The 16498-nt window shown below is 38.1% G+C and overlaps 1 protein-coding gene across 5 annotated transcripts in view; it reads left to right on the top strand.

The window, feature by feature from the left end:
* LRRC7 (leucine rich repeat containing 7) overlaps nucleotides 1-13476 on the top strand; it is a 530144-nt gene extending 516668 nt beyond the window's left edge. For 4 of the 5 annotated variants that reach the window (XM_031968892.1, XM_031968890.1, XM_031968888.1 and 1 more), the window contains one exon: nucleotides 11736-13476. In XM_031968892.1, the coding sequence (XP_031824752.1) occupies nucleotides 11736-11843 (108 nt within the window). In that variant the 3' untranslated portion in view covers nucleotides 11844-13476. The remainder of the gene's footprint in view (nucleotides 1-11735) is intronic. The other variant, XM_031968891.1, reaches the window with a different exon arrangement.
* Nucleotides 13477-16498: the final 3022 nt, after the last annotated feature.

Genomic DNA, 16498 nt, shown 5'->3' with positions numbered 1-16498 from the left:
TGATTTTAGAGTTATGAACTTTAGAGTATTAATTTCCTGAGAACCTGTAATCTCTATTTATAATTTCTCATCAGAGGAAAAAATGATATAGTTTCCAATCAATACACTATCGATGAATAAAGTCTAGTCAGCCCTAAATGTTTCTCAGTAGTTAATTATAGTACTTTATCAGATTCACTTCCTGAAATGTGAATTTATTCCATAAAGTTAATGTGGAGGAAAACTGTAATTATTTAAAGTTCTCAGGGTTTCCTCTCTTTCCTAGCTATCAAACTGATTTAGGGACTATGGTTACTAAAAATCCAAGCCTAGAACTCATGCACACCAGCTATGTTTTGACTGACCTGCCAGAATAGATAAACCTTTGGGCATTTGAGATATAGAATGTTAACGAGGGAATCAAAAATAGCCAGTATATACCTGGATGGATCTTTTTAGAGTGGGTCTCCAGATGATTTATTTTTAAGATAATCATATTCATATAAACCCATCTGCTGATGTAATATTCCTAGTGTTGGTGGTCACAGAAATGATGCCATGAGGAGAGTCAAAACCTTTATAAACATCTAAAAGAGGGAAACATCTGTAACCATCTGGGAAGTTCAAACCAGGGACCTTTTCATTTAGTGACTGTTAAGCCTACAAGTAATTTTCCACAGATCAGGCAGTCATAACATCACTGAATTCCCATTAAAGTGACATCTGCGAATTTTACAAAACTATTTACCAAAAGGAAGGAACTAAAAGATGCCTAGAAAATTGAACTATGTATACCAAAAAGCAAAAGAAAACAAGACAAGGATTGTTTTTCCTATAATTTCATAATCATAGTAATAAAATCTCTCTTAAGAGTTGTGCCTTTTCTGGGAATTACAAATCATCTTGCAAATATTATCTCATTAACTGTTAATCTCCTCGTTCTAAATTATGAAAGAGAGCAAAAAGAACATAGTTCTGGAGAAGGAAGTATCAAATGGAACTTAATTCACCATTTCAAGATTCAGAGATTTCATTGGCATGAGCATTTCTTTTTACTGATCCAGATTTCAGCCCCTCCTTAGGAGAAGGAAGGTCTTCTTGAGTTGTTGTAACTAAATAAAAAATGAAAAACAAAAACATTAAATGAACCACAGTGTACCTAACTCCTAAAATCAGACAAGGCACAGGGTCAGTTCACAGCCAACGGAGGAGAACTTTCCAATTTGGCAGGACCTGTCCAATGTGGACCATCAACAGAGCCGACCCCTGCCACAAAGAGCTATCACGGTAGAACATGTTTAATCTCTATCTATCCATCAACAAACATTAAATTAGGATTTAACATCTGGAAAGGGATTTAGAATCTCCTCAGAATGTTACATCTCAGCTAAAATTAGAAACATTAATTGCATTCTATTGAGGCATAAAATTTTTTTAGTGGCTCTATCCCCTTCCCAGATAACTTTGATACTAATTTCATTTTGTAAGATTCATTTATTTTTCATTTTTAATATATCAAACCTTTATACTCAATTTACCTCAAAATTGCATTAATTTCATTTAATGTAATAGCTCAATTTTAACTCGTTCTGCTATAAACAAATGAATAAATAGGTTTGTTTTTGTAGGAAGGGAGTTGTTGGGGGAGGATCCCTACATATCAACAATAGTTCTGTGGCAGCTTAAACCTCTGAGGGTTCTCTGAGACAAGGAAGTGAGTGGTCCAGAGTCTCAGACCAATGTTGTCTCACCAGCCACTGCACACAATCTCTCTTGGATGTGAAACAAAATGTTTCTAATGTTTACTTTGCTATTCATGTTACTTCATAATAAATAAGCAATAGTGTTTCTTAGCACCGATTAAAGTAGTTTAAAAGTCTGTAATTCCCTTTACTAAAATCCTGGTTTTCATGATTCTAGAGAAACTATATTGTGTTCTCTTCTCTTGGATTATCAATTATGGACTTCAGTCATGCTGCCCATCAGAGCTAAAAAGAAGCTGGCTTCCCCTGGAATCTAAGGGGCTCCAGGAGCTTGGCAAGCATGGCCTGTGCTCCCCTATGGGCACCCACCTCTCATCCTTTTGGATCCCTTAAGGCCGTCCCCAGGAGACATGGAATCCATGCTGCTTTATTCTTGGAAGTAAAGCAATGGCAATGAATGGGATCTCCAGCACCGAGTGAGGCAGGATTTGGAGGGGAAAACAAGCCCTGAGATCCCCATTCACTAGAAAGATCCTGAAAACTCATTGTTGCAGGGACTGATCTTGATTTCAGAGGAATAGCATTGAGGTGGGCTTTAGCTTAGAAATTTTAGATAACTGAGGCACAACAAGATGGGGCCTGTGTGCTGATTTAATTGCATTTGTTTGTCATAGGCAAGTTTTATCTTTTTGTCACTGAAAAATTACATTTTAAAAGCATCAATAAGCCATTTAGAGGAAAGGAAATCAAGTCACCAAGTATTTGTTAAGTACCTGCTGTGTATAAGACACTGCTAAGTGCTGGAGGAAGGAGGACTCATGTTTAAGTCTTACCTCAGCCTTTCAATGAATTTTAAAGTTAAAAAGGCCCTCAGGGTCTTGCAGTCCAACTCTTAACCTAAAAGGAATCTTCACTGTAAGAGATAAGGCCTTTGCCCATGTCTAGAAACTGCAGCTTATCCATTTCCTCCTTGTGGTACCTAGAATCAATGCAGCGTTCTTGCTTTAGAGTGACCAAGGCAGAATAGACTAGGGTTTTCTCCCCTAAGTTCCAGAAGCTATGACTCTCTTATACAGACCAAGATTGCAAACACTGAGGGAGTTTTGACATCACTCTGCTAAATTAGGGTGAGCTCTCGTTTCACTAAAGCCTCCAATTCCTTTTCAGGCAAACTTCTCTCTTCTTGAACCCTTCTTTTTGAACCCTGAAACAACAAAAACTGATTTTTGTTGCCAAGTGTAGGATTCTCCATTTGTCTCTTTGGGATGTCATCTTATTAGATTCTATCCAATATTTTATGATATTGTCAGTAAATGTCAATAAATGAAGTGGAATAAAGTACAAGAAGACTGGAAAATTAGGAAAGGCTTCAAAAAGCCAAACAGGGGGTTCTACATTTGATCCTGGGGGTGATAGATAGTGACTAAATTTTAGTGAGTAGGGGACGTGATTGGAGCTGCTCTTCAGGAAGAACACTTTGGTAGCTGAGGGAATGATAAACTGAAGCTGGGAGAAATATGCAGTAGTCCAGGCAGGAAGTGGTAAAAGTCCTTGATCCAATCAATGAATTAAACTCCATTAAACACTTTTTATGAGCCTGGCACTGAACTCGGTGCTGAGAATAAAAGAAAAGCAGAAGTCAGTTCTGACCCTCAAGAAGCTCCCAATCTAATGTGGGAGACTACATGCAAACAACTTATATAAAAGGATAAATAGGAAAAAATTAACGGGAAAGGCTTCCTATAAAAGGGCTCAATTCCATTTTGTTTCCTAACTTTTTGTCATATGCAGATTTGATGATTCTTTGATGTCTTTCATGTCATTTGATTTGATGTCATTGATGTCTTTATTCAAATCTTTACTAAAATGTTGGACTACATCAGATCGGGCATAAATGCCCAAGACAATCCACGAGACATGTCCTGCCAAGTTGACATTGCGCCATTACTGATTATTCTTTGAGTACAGCCATTTAAGCAGTTCAAAATCCATTTTAACTAGTCCACAGTGATCCATACAAGAATGATATAAAAACTTTTAGCAAATGTTTTGCTAAAATTTAGCTAAATTCTATCTGCAACATTTACTGATGTGTCAGACTAGGAATTTTGCGAAAACAGAAAAGTCAGTCAATTTGTCTTGATTTGTTCTTGATAAAATCCTGTTGCTCTTTATAATCACTACTTAATATTCCAGATGTTCATGAACCTTACTTTTAACGGTCTGTTCTAGAACGTCCCCAGAATTCAAAGTTAAATTCTTTAGCTTATGAGTTGCAAAATCTGTTTTCTTCCCAGTCTTCTCTCCATTTCCCACAATCTCTATTACAATGACTCATCACTTCCATCTGCAGTTTTTGCAGTGCCCAGAGATGTAATTATTAGCTGTGAATCACGGGAATCAGAGGCTCAAGGTTCAAATTCTGCCTTTGATGCTGACTGCTTGGGTGACCTTATTCACTCACCTTCCTGTGTCTCATTTTCCTCCTCTGTAAAATGAAGGGTTTGTCTTAGACAACATCTGAAGTCTTTTCCAGGTTTAGCTCTATGATTTGATCTCCTGTTGTCATCTATAAAGTGAGAAGCTTGAATTTTGCTGTTGTCATTATTCAGTCATTTTTCATTTGTGTCTGACTCTTCTTGATCTGGGGTGGTTGCCATTTTCTTCTCCAATTCATTTTACAGATAAGGAAACTGAGGCAAACAGAGTAAAATGGCTAGTCTAGAAGGTTGAACTAAATGGTTGCAAATGTCCCTTGCCATCTGAGTCTGTAATTCTGTGACTATAGAGAAAAAAGGGAGGAAATGAATCATCAAACTAGGATTCAGGAGATTATCTACATTTAGAAGACAGAAAACAAAGAAACATAAGGCATAATCAAAGAGGTAAGAAATACCCTGAAAGTTTTGTGTCACAAAAAACAGTGCAGAAAATAATGTCAAGAAACAGGAAGAGGAAAAGACAATAGCATCATATTTTTTTATTTGTACTGAAATCAAAGAAGATGAGGAATAAGACCATTGGCTTTAGCAAGAAGCAAGTCTAGGTGAATTTTGAAGGAACACTTTCAGTCATGAGTCATGAGGATGGGAGACACCTTCCAAGTGGTTGAGCAGCAAGTGTGGGACCAGAAGTGGAAGGATCCCACATAGTCATGGAAGAGGCGGTTAGGGAGTCAGTGGAAGGATTATATAAAATAGAAGATTATATGTTCTTCAAGGTGGTTATTCTTGTCCTTAGTTCTCAAAGGAGACCATGACATCAGGGAGGTGACACCATGATGTGCAAATGAATTGGACTGAAGTGAGGGAGGGCTATGCAAGGTCCCCTGCCTCACTTTCCCCTCCAGAGCCATCTGGGTCCAATGGTCAGACATAGGTCAGGATGACTGGCAATGACCCTAGATGCAATGGGAGACCTGGGTCTTTTTAAACCAGGATCTTCATCATTGACTGAGGCTGTACCCATTCAGTGATTAAGGTAGGGTAGCAATTGGGGTGAAGAATCTCCTCTTTCCCCTCGTCCAAAAAAATTTAAATAAATTAATTAATCTAAGAGGGGAGGACTCTGAGGGTTTTTGACCAAGGCAAAAATGAGTGTTATTTACATTCAATCTGAGTCAACTGGGACCCAAACTGGGACCCAAACAATGATCAAATGGGGTTTGAGGGAAGGAACTCATGTAGACTGAGACAATGAAAAGAGTTGAAAAAGGACCAGATGATGGAGGAAGGAGAGGGGTCCAGGTTACAGGTGGAGAAGTTGGGCAGGGCCAGACTGGATCAAAACCAGGCAAAACCATCTCTATAAGTTCATTGTCAGAAAGAATATAACCCTTGACTGCAGATTAGCAAGAAATTTATAATAAGGAGTTAGTTGTTTTATACACACACACACACACACACACACACACACACACACACATATGAAAGCACAAAATCTGTCACTTATCTAGCACAGCAAAGAGAACATTAAAAATGAGAACAAGTTGTCCAAAAATTGCAATTGTAAAATTAACAGTTGGGATGTGAATAAGGTCTAGGAAAAAATGAATAATAATCTTTCTGTCATACTTCAAGGCATACGAAGCATTTTGTAATATCACCTCAATTTTGAAGTATAAGTTGGAAGCTTTTAAAGAGACCTAAATAAACAAGAAAGGGCTAAATACCAAAGTTACCATAGTTGGTGATTTTCTCCACCTTCTCAAATATGTGGGAATGAAATTTGGAACAAAATTTAAACTCTGTAATTAAATATCATTTAAATAAATTGTCAGCCTAAAACTGCCATCTTGTTTTCTAAGTTTAATTTCTGCAAGAACCTCCCACATGTATGACAATTTTAAGAACAAACAGAAATCCCAAGTCTTCTAAAATGTTTTAACTATCCAGGCCCCAGGGCAAAGGCAATCAGAGATTCTTTGTATAACTGGTTGAAGTACAATCAAATACTTTTTTTCATTTTTTTAGTTAGAAAGTAAGAGAATTGTAAGCTCATAAAGGAATTCAGAGACATAATTAAGAGGTGAAGGGAAAACATATATGTATCACTTACTATATACTAAGTAATGTGCTAAGTATTTTATAAGTATTATCTCATTTGATCTCTGGGAGGTGGATGTTGCATCTTCCCTGATCTACAGTTGAGAAAACCGAAGCAAAGAAGTGAAATGAGTTCCCCAGGAACACATAGCTAGTAGATGTCTGAAGTCAGATTTGAACTTGGGTTTTCCTGAGACCAGGCCCAATGCTCTGTATACCAAGTCACCTAGCTGTCCCACCCACCACAAAGCTACACATTGAAGGTAACAAAAGGAACTCAATATTTTTCTGCTGCAAAGAATACTGGTTCCTATCATCACTTTTCTGCTTTGGGAGAGAAATCAAATACAGATTCATAAACTAAAAACACCCAAAATAAGCCAGAAGTGGGAGGTATAATAAGAATGAAAAACCTCAGCATTTTTGCTGATTCTACTTTAAGAATAAATATTCTTTTCCACTGGTATTTTCGGAATGACCCAAATTGAACCTGCTGGCAACTTGCATATGAATCACAGCCTTGAAAGTGCCCAGGTCTATAGAGACTACTGCAGAGGACAAAGTTATGGAGTTTATAATGAGGAAAAATGAGCTCTTTGCTACTCTCAAGGAAACAAAATGCAGGATTTCATGATAGCCACAGATTTACCCATGCAATAGTGGAGAGCCTCACCCAGAAAAGCAACAAAAAATGTTAGACTGTAGGGATGGAAATCAGATCAGTTCAATAAAAGGTTCACCATCATTAAAGAAACAGGAATTTGCTGGTCCTTCCTAGTCAATGTCCAAAAGAGCCATAGCACAATTCAGGGCTTCTCCCTTCCAGGTTGGGTGAATGCAGACCCAGAGGCTTGTGCTGCTGAATGAGAGAGTCCCCTGGCTGTCTTCTGCTATGTGCTGTGGAGAAATGACTCATAAGCAAGTAATGATCACGGAATAAGACATTCCAGCCATGGGCAAAGATCGTTGAAAAGAGAAAAACAATTATGTCACAATAGAAGATGTGGCTTACTTTGGAACTCTTTGGTGCTTACAGAGTGCTGCTCAACCATTCTGTTGTGGGTAGATGGAGGATTAGGAGTCCACTGCATCCTCCCATTCCCAAGTTATTTTGAACCTGATGGGCTCTGTGCTTCCTGTACCTCTTACTTAAGGTATTCAAGTGAAACCTTTCAGAGTAGCCTTCAATTTTATCATATCCTTCTCCAGCAAATTATACCCTCTATTGTCCCTGCTCTGTCTCATTAATCTTCTATTTTTCCTTGTCTGTTATCTTACTGTCTATAAAGTGCTCATATCTTCATCATCATCCAAAAAACTCTCACTTGATCCATCAATCTCCATTAGCTATTGTCCCATCTTCCTTTTTGTGGTTAAACTTCTTGAGAAGGCCATTTACATTAGGTATCTCCACTTGCTATCCTTTTACTTGATTCTGAATTCTCTCTGGCTTCCCAGACTATCACTTCCAACTATAACTGCTGTCCCTAAAATTTTCCTAATGACCTTGTAACTGCCAGATCTAATGGCTTCATCCTCAGTCTCCCTGCCTTCTTTGACACTGTTAATCACTTTCTTCTTGATACTTTCCTCTCTCTAGGTTTTCAAGACACCTCCCTCTTCTCAATATCCTCTTCCACATCTGGACATTCCTTCTCAGTTTCCTTTGCTGGATCTTCCTAAAGGTCATGCCCACTCACAGTGGATGTGTCTCAAGGCTCTGTCCAGGGTGTTCTTCTGCCTCACAATACCATCACTAAATCGTGATTTCATTTGTTCCCACAGATTCAATTGCCATCTTTACGTTGATGATTTACTAATCTATTGAGAATTAACTTCTCTTTTGACCTCTGTCTCATATCAGCAATTTTCTAATGGAATTCTCAAATTGAATGTGTTGATAACATTATCTTTCCTCAAAAACTTTTCCCTCTTTCTCACTTTACTATTACTCTCAAGGTCCACCTTACACAGACTCTCAGTCTGGGTATCACCCTTAACTATTTCCCTTCTCTCTTTCTCATTCTCTGTCTCCCTTCCCTCTTTTCTTTTTCTTTCTTTCTCTTCTCTCCCCTCCCCTCTCCTCTTCTCTCTCCCTGTCTCTGCTCTGGCTCTGTCTGTCTCTCTGGCTCTGTCTCTCTCTGTGTCTGTCTCTTTTTCTGTCTCTGCTTTCTTCTCTTTTTCTGTCTCCCTCTCTCCCTGTCCCTCCATATCCAATCAACTGCCAAGTACTCTTGATTCTACTTTTGCAATGTCTCTTATATACTCCTTCTGCACTGCCACCCCTTGTTCCAGGCCCTCATCACCTCCTGCCTATATCATTGCATTACCTGTTGTTGCAGTCTTAGGTCTTTTCTCCACTACAGGCTGTCTTCATCTCAACTGTGTTGAGTTGAGAATCTCTTAAGAGCAGGGACCAGGATTTTTTTTTTTTTTTGCTTTTCTTTGTATCCTTAGTGTTTAGCATTGTGCCTGGCACTTAGCAGATACTTAACAAATATTTGTTGATTGACAGAAATGGAATATTGAATATAGGACTTATTGATATCACCTATTAGACTACGAACTCCATGAAGACAGAAATGAAGCTTATTTAAATTTTATTCTTCATAGAGAAGGGACTTATAAAAATAGTTTTAAAATTGAATTGTATCTCATCAATGTCACTAGTAATAAATGAAATTTATTGAAACCCGTGTCAAAATATGGCCCTAACCTAGGGAAGTTTCAGAATTATTCACCAAATTTGACATTCAGGAGATCACATTAATTAAGTTTAGTTTCTGTAAAGCAAATGGACAGGCATCCCCCGTCCAGATAATGGAATCAAGACTGTGTTCTCTCAAAATTATGACTAAAAAGGTGGATTTCATCAGCTTTGTATTTTACTGATGCATATGTCAGGGTAAGAGTTAAAGGAGAGGTCTTGGTAAACTACCTGGTCAGATTTGAGCAAACTCCTATGCCCAGGTCAGGTCACAGAAAACCAGTTTGCTCAGCTCTCCAAACCACATCTCGATTTGACCTGAAAGAAAAATGAATGAGCCCATTTGTCTGCTTCTTAATATAACTTAGGGCAAGAAATTTGAGCAAAGAAGCCCTGTGGCCAAAGGACTGCTTGGTTATTTGCTTGCTCAGCTGTGATCATGTCAACTTTGCATGTTTCTCACATTAAATAAAGGTCCTCAAGGAAAGCACACTTGACAGTGATTTTCATTCTAAACCATTATTTCCTTGTTTCTATATTTTCTTCTGTGTTTGCACCTCAGTATTAGCTTATGGGTTGAGGGGTTTAATGTTCCCAAGTAATGTCCCTATCCATGTTCTTGTTCATCATATTTAATTAACCAGATATATGAACCTTATTAGGTTTTAAGCATTATCCAGCATTACCAATGATCAGTTTTTGTTTTATCTTAAGAACATCCAAAGCAGTCTAATGTGAAAAGCGTACTTATGAGAAAGATTAATCATATTGTAATGAATCACAAAAAAAGGTTTTCTCTATAGCTTTCTCAATATATGACCAACCCAGTCAACCAAAAAGTGAAAAATACAAGCAATTACCTAGTTCTTTAAGGTTATGCAAGGCCAAACATAGAGTGATTAATTTCTTTAATCAAAATAAACAATGTTTAAGCAAAATTGACCAAGGCTATGTCTACAAATGCAGTAAAGACTTTGACTTTCAGATTGAGTTTTCTTGACCATAGTTAAATAATGTTGCTTGTTTGCTTGTAATTTTCATGTCAGTGAGATTCTGCATGACCAATACTTGTGGGATCTACTCATGACTGAAATCAAAAATTATCCTATATGAAACATATGATAGGAATGGGTCCTGTTCCTTCATACCATGACCTGAAGTAATCAAAATGATGCTTAATGTCATGAGGATACAGGGCAGTAGCCACAACTCCCGGCAAACATAGATGACCCAAGTCATTGCCTATAAATCCACAAGTCAGAATTTGAACTCTGTTCTTCTCTGACTTGGGTAGAAAGAATGGTGTCTTTGATGGTACTAATACCTAAACCAGGTAGGTTGAAAACAGAGAAAGAAAACTATAGACCAATCTCCCTAATGAATATTGATGCTAAAATCTTAAATAAAATATTAGCAAAAATACTACAGAAAATCATCCCCAGGATAATTCACCATGATCAAGTAAGATTTATACCAGGAATGCAGGGCTGGTTCAACATTAGGAAAACTATCAGCATAATTGGCCATATTAATAATCAAACTAATAAAAACCATATGATCATCTCAATAGATGCAGAAAAAGCATTTGATAAAATCCAACATCCATTCCTATTAAAAACACTTGAGAGTATAGGAATAAATGGGCTTTTCCTTAAAATAATCAGTAGCATCTATTTAAAACCAGCAGTAAACATCATATGTAATGGAGACAAACTGCAACCATTCCCAATAAGATCAGGAGTGAAACAAGGTTGCCCACTATCACCATTACTATTTAATATTGTATTAGAAATGCTAGCTATGGCAATAAGAGCTGAGAAAGATATTAAAGGAATAAGAATAGGCAATGAGGAAACCAAATTATCACTCTTTGCTGATGATAGGATGGTATACTTAGAGAACCCCAGAGATTCTACTAAAAAGTTATTAGAAATAATCCACAATTTTAGCAAAGTTGCTGGTTATAAAATAAACCCACATAAGTCATCAGCATTCTTATATATCACTAACAAAATCCAACAGTCAGAGTTACAAAGAGAAATCCCATTTAAAGTAACTACTGAGAGTATAAAATATTTAGGAATCTATATGACAAGGGAAAATCAGAAACTTTATGAGCAAAACTACAAAACACTTTCCACACAAATTAAGTCTGATCTAACTAACTGGAAAAATATTAAATGCTCTTGGATTGGGTGAGCAAATATAATAAAGATGACAATACTACCTAAACTAATCTATTTATTTAGCGCTATACCAATCAGACTTCCCAAAAACTATTTTGATGACCTAGAAAAAATAACAACAAAGTTCATATGGAAAAACAAAAGGTCAAGAATTTCAAGGGAATTAATTTTTAAAAAATCAAAAGAATGGTGTCTGGTTAATATAGGCAGCCTCTCTACATGTGTCTCAATGCAAGATTTGGTCACCGTGAAGCATCATTTCTCATCAGAATTGCCCAAGTGGGCAATATTCTCACCACTCCAGTCACTACCTCTTGTCTAAATCCTCCATGTGAATGTGAATACCCTAGATGCATTACTGATTTTTAACATTTGGAGAATTGTGAAGAAGCCATTAATGGTGCTAACCTCTTTCTGTGGGGAAAAAAAAAAAAAGATTATTTGTATATCTTTATATTTGAGCTACTATCTCAGGATAGGTTTAAGAAATAAGCCTTTTCTATGATAAAAAAAAATTGTGTTGATTTCTGTTTGATTTTTGTGGTTTTTGGAAATGAGAGAGAGCACCAACTTGCCATTTGGGGCTGACTGTGCTTTTTCATTTGTGTGTTTACAGGCAAATGGACACAGTTTCGTGCATATGGAACATGAGAAAGCGGTCTTACTCCTGAAGAGTTTCCAGAACACAGTAGACCTAGTTATTCAGCGTGAGCTTACTGTCTAAATATTTTTTATAAATAGTGAAGATTCGTCTAATCAGACCTAATGTTCAAAGATAAATTTATACATAGGAAAACATTTTTGCCAATTGCTGGACCAATGGCAAACATTAGTGCCAAATGTATAATACTGTATGTCAGTACTGAGCCTCCTTAAAAATGTTCATTCTATAAATATGACGTTCACGTGGTGATGTATTAGTTCTCATTGTCAGCCTCTGGCTGGGCATTGGTGCGGGGGTTTTGTTTTGTTTCTTTTCATTTTATTTCGTTTTTTATCAGATTAGTTTCTTCTCAAAGTGGATTTCCTATAATTTCAGAGCACGGAAGCACACACAAGCTCTTTAAGAATTCCGCTCTCCATCAGAAACACTGCCTCAAAATTGTATATGCCTTTCTATAGAAAATACAGAGATAAAGAATTGTAATTCCCATAAAATATTTCTAGCACAAGTTATATGTTGGCATATATTCAAAAAGAATATAGATAAAATGATATTTTCATAAACTAAACACCTCGGATTGAGAAAGAAAATATATCTTAAAATAAGACTTTACTATGTTGAATCTTTTTCAATAAAATACATGATAATGCCTTATGAAAGTAACTGTACATATGGTATACAGTGTTTATATTTGGTTCCATATTCATTGCTAAATTCTCACCATACAGAGTGAAATGTTTCATAACTTAGCCTTTTTTCTCTGGGACCTGAATATAAAGAGTCAATATAAAATTAATTAAACTTGCTCAATGCCTTCCACCGAAAGTTGGGAAATGGACAAAAGGCCATTGGTGGGAACTATGATTCTCCACAAATATAAGCAGTGAGTGATGGGTGGCAGGAAAGTTGCTTTGTTTTCTCCGAGTTTCTCTAATTATACGCAGTAGCCCCTGTGATTCTTTTTGCTGTTGGTGTGGAATTTCCTCGCGAGTCGCATCAGCGGATTTGCTGCTTTTCAGTCATTTCAATGAGCTTTGGGGATCGATAAGCTTCACCCTTGAGAAGGACTGTTTGGCGGAGAGCCATTGGTGGGAGCTATATTTGAACTCTAACATTGAATATCAACTTCAAATGTGTTATCCCAGAGCTGTGGTCTGCTGTAAGATTCATCTCAGAGCTTGCCTTTTGACCAGGGCTAGAGACAATCCCAAATTCATCTCAATCGCTCCTGGTCCAAGTGTTTAAAGCTTTTTAATTTTTCTTCCTCCAGAAATATTGGTACGGAACTCTGGCGTTCCTTTACCACCGGATTGGCAGGCCAATGGGGGAGTTCGGGGATCTTCAAATTCTCGACATTTTGTAATACGAGTGATGGAAAAACTCTCCATTTTCTAATCCTATTTAGTATTTCTTTGTGTTTTTACTCATCCACTTCTTTAAGATGCCCCGTTGGAAATCCTAGGACAAGCCTGCAGAGCTTGCACTATTCATGTTCCTTCTCGTGTCAGCATGGCTCTTTAGGAGCAAACCGAGATCCCCGTTGATTTTCCAAGCTGCTGTTTCATGCAGTGTGTGCATTGCATACTGTGTCACCACAGCTCTGAGGACGCTATTTGTAAATGAACTGTTTTCCTACGTCCAATGAGAATATGTATTTTTGTAGGGTCTATTAAAATAAGTTACTCTCCCAAGAGCTGACATGGTATTTCTTGGCAAGAGAAGCTGTCACCCAGTCTAACTGTGAGGAGCCAGTGGTTAAACAGGGCTGCAGTGAGAAATAGGCATTCCCTTTCGGGCGGAGTCCGCTGTTACTCAGCGTCACCGGGATATGACACATAGTTTATAGGGGTAGTGAGGACCACAAAACTAAAATGGGGGCCAATTGGAGTTTCACATGAGGAGGTGACTTTCTGCATCACAATCAAGAGGCAGTTTGTGATGTGATAGCCTTCCTCCATTTTCTTTGCTACAACTCACACCCCTACATCCAGAGCCAAATAAAATAAGTGTCATGATTTCATGGATATACTATCATGTTATTGGTGATCCTTGTTGATCTCATTGAATCCTTTCTACCAAAAGAAAAAAAAATCTCATAAATACGGCTTCGATGGTAGGCAAACTGAGGCTGAGAGAGAACGGTAGCGTGGAGGAAAGGGTCAGAAAGGGACTTTATGGCCTTCTGGCCCTTCTTATAAATATCACTGGGAGATAACCCCCATCCCAGGCCTGCAAGAGGGATTTTTGAAAACCATAACTCTGTGGGCCCCAAAGGGCTCCGTCCTCGCCAGCACTGTGTCATTCCTGTCAACACCTCTACTGTTGCTAGTATACCAACATTCAAGCCTTTGGCCAGTGCCTTGAGTTAATCTGCTGGGTCTGAGGTAGGAAGAAGAAAAATGGAAGCAGCGATCCGGTGGAAAATGGTTTACCAAACCCTTGTGCACTCCATTAACCAGCTTCTTAATGAATCTTGTGTGCTGGAAAAGGCAGCCAAGGAAAAGGAAGGACTGGCAAGGGGAGTCAGTTGGATTTGGTGAAGGCGACCCATGAGTTTAGAAGAATTGGATTGACTGCATAGGTCAATGGGCTGGTGCATCCATTTTTCAATGAGCATCTGATTGACTACCTGTAAACAGCCAGGAGAGTAAGCTCTGGAATATTCCAAGATCCAAAAATATGATAATCAAGGAGGGCCATGGGAATACTGAAGAAGCAAGTCAATTCTACCTCTTTAGAGTTGGTTTTAATTAAGAATCCGGGTCTCTGAGGGGGCTCTGATAGCATCTGGGGCAGACAGATTCTACATTTTCAGAAGGAATAGAATGAGGATGTGGGAAGGATAAGGAGGGAGAACAGAAATCCTAGTGTCTGGGGGGGGGGGGCATTATAAGCCAAATAAGTTTTTGAAGCTAGGTACAAGGCTTATAAAACATTTTAATTCTTTTTTAAAAATCATAATACAATTCATTTTTTGCATGCTAATCACTTCATACTTTGACACTTCAGTCACCTGGACCATGATAACTTTGAGACATATAGATAACAATACACACCTACATATATATGTGTGTGTGTGTGTGTGTATACACATATATATATGCAAATACACACACACACACACACACACACACACACATATATATATATATATATATATATATATATATATATATACATACATATATCCATATACCTACAGGTGAGAGAGAGTTGATCATAAATTATTTGCTCCATTGAGCCTTGCTCTCATATGTATTTCACTATGATTTTTTAAAATGTTTAACTTATTATTGCTCTGAAACTTCACATCAGAAGATATGGTTAAAGATCCACATCTTCTTCATTATTTAGAATTTTAATGATAATGAGCTCAGTGAAGGTAGTGATCACCAGGATCACCTCAGAGGCAGACAGACTGAATGAACAGAACAGGAGACAACCATTCATCATCCACCACAGCCCCAAATAATAGAGAATAGAAAAAAAAAAAGTCTTACAAGCAGACCAGGAACAGAGAACAACTTCCCACTCCCAGCATTTGGGGTTGTGACTTTTTAATGTACTGATCATGTGATGGTTGGGTCATCTGGGGCACGCCATAAGATACAGACTTATAGACAGGACTTCTCTCTATGAGTTCAAATCCAGACTCTGGCACTTTCTAGCTTTGTGACTCCCGGCAAGTCATTTCTCTCTGTTTGCCTCAGTTCCCTCATCTGTAAAATGAGCTGGAGAAGGAAATGGCCAACCCCTCCAATATCTTTGCCAAGAAAACCCCAAATGGGGTCACAAAGAGTCAGATAGGACTGAAAAACAATAGAACAGCAATGGTCCCCTGCACTTTTTTCTTGATCCCTTTTTAGATGGTGTGATCCTTAGGGTGGGGACCCTGTTTTGTCTCAGTTCTCTGATCCCTCCAGCCATACTATAGTGCTCTCAATACACCGTGGGAAGTTAGACAACAAGCATTTTTTAGGTATTCTTCTGGGCCAGATACCTTTCTAAGCTCTGGGTCATTCCCTTTTGGAACTCACATTCTAATGGGAATGACAATGGGAAACAACTGTGTTGTACACAAGATAGAGACGGAGGAGCTGGAGGGAAACCATTGGCACTCAGTGGGAAGGATCAGGAATTGACCCATTGTGGAAGAAGCCAGGAAGCTCAGGATGGAGAACATTCCAGAAATGGGGGGAAACCCAGGGAAAATAAGGACTTGGGAGATGGAGTGTCTTGTGGGGAAGCAGCCAGAAGGCCAGTAAACCTAGAGAATGTGGGGAGAAGGGGCAAGATCGTGAAGTCTAAACAGAAGCTTTTCTTTTTAATCCTGAAATTTGCGCCAGTAAAGCCTGTAGAATTAATGGGGGGAAAAGGGAAATGACAGGATCATTAAATAAGTGATATGATATAGTTGACAGATACCCCATAGAGTCTCCTTCCTGACTTAAAATTTTGCAAAGAATTTACACCCTGCTAAAGACTCCCAGGAGTCTTCCTCTCTCTTGCCAACCACATTTCCCAGTGATACATTAAGAAGAAAACATGCTTTGCCTACATCTACTGAAATTTATGGGCAGAATTTCTTTGGTGTTAACCTAGGCTTTTGTCTAGGAAGCTGCTTGTATACAGTTGGTGCTTAGCTCAGGAATCAATGTTGCCCAAAGCAATAAGCGTTTCTCCCTCTGGTCTTGTGGGAAAGAAGTAGGATCCCT

The sequence above is a fragment of the Sarcophilus harrisii genome, chromosome 4 (assembly GCF_902635505.1).
Source record: "Sarcophilus harrisii chromosome 4, mSarHar1.11, whole genome shotgun sequence".
NCBI classification, from domain to species: domain Eukaryota; kingdom Metazoa; phylum Chordata; class Mammalia; order Dasyuromorphia; family Dasyuridae; genus Sarcophilus; species Sarcophilus harrisii.
This window is presented reverse-complemented; position numbering and strand designations above follow the sequence as displayed.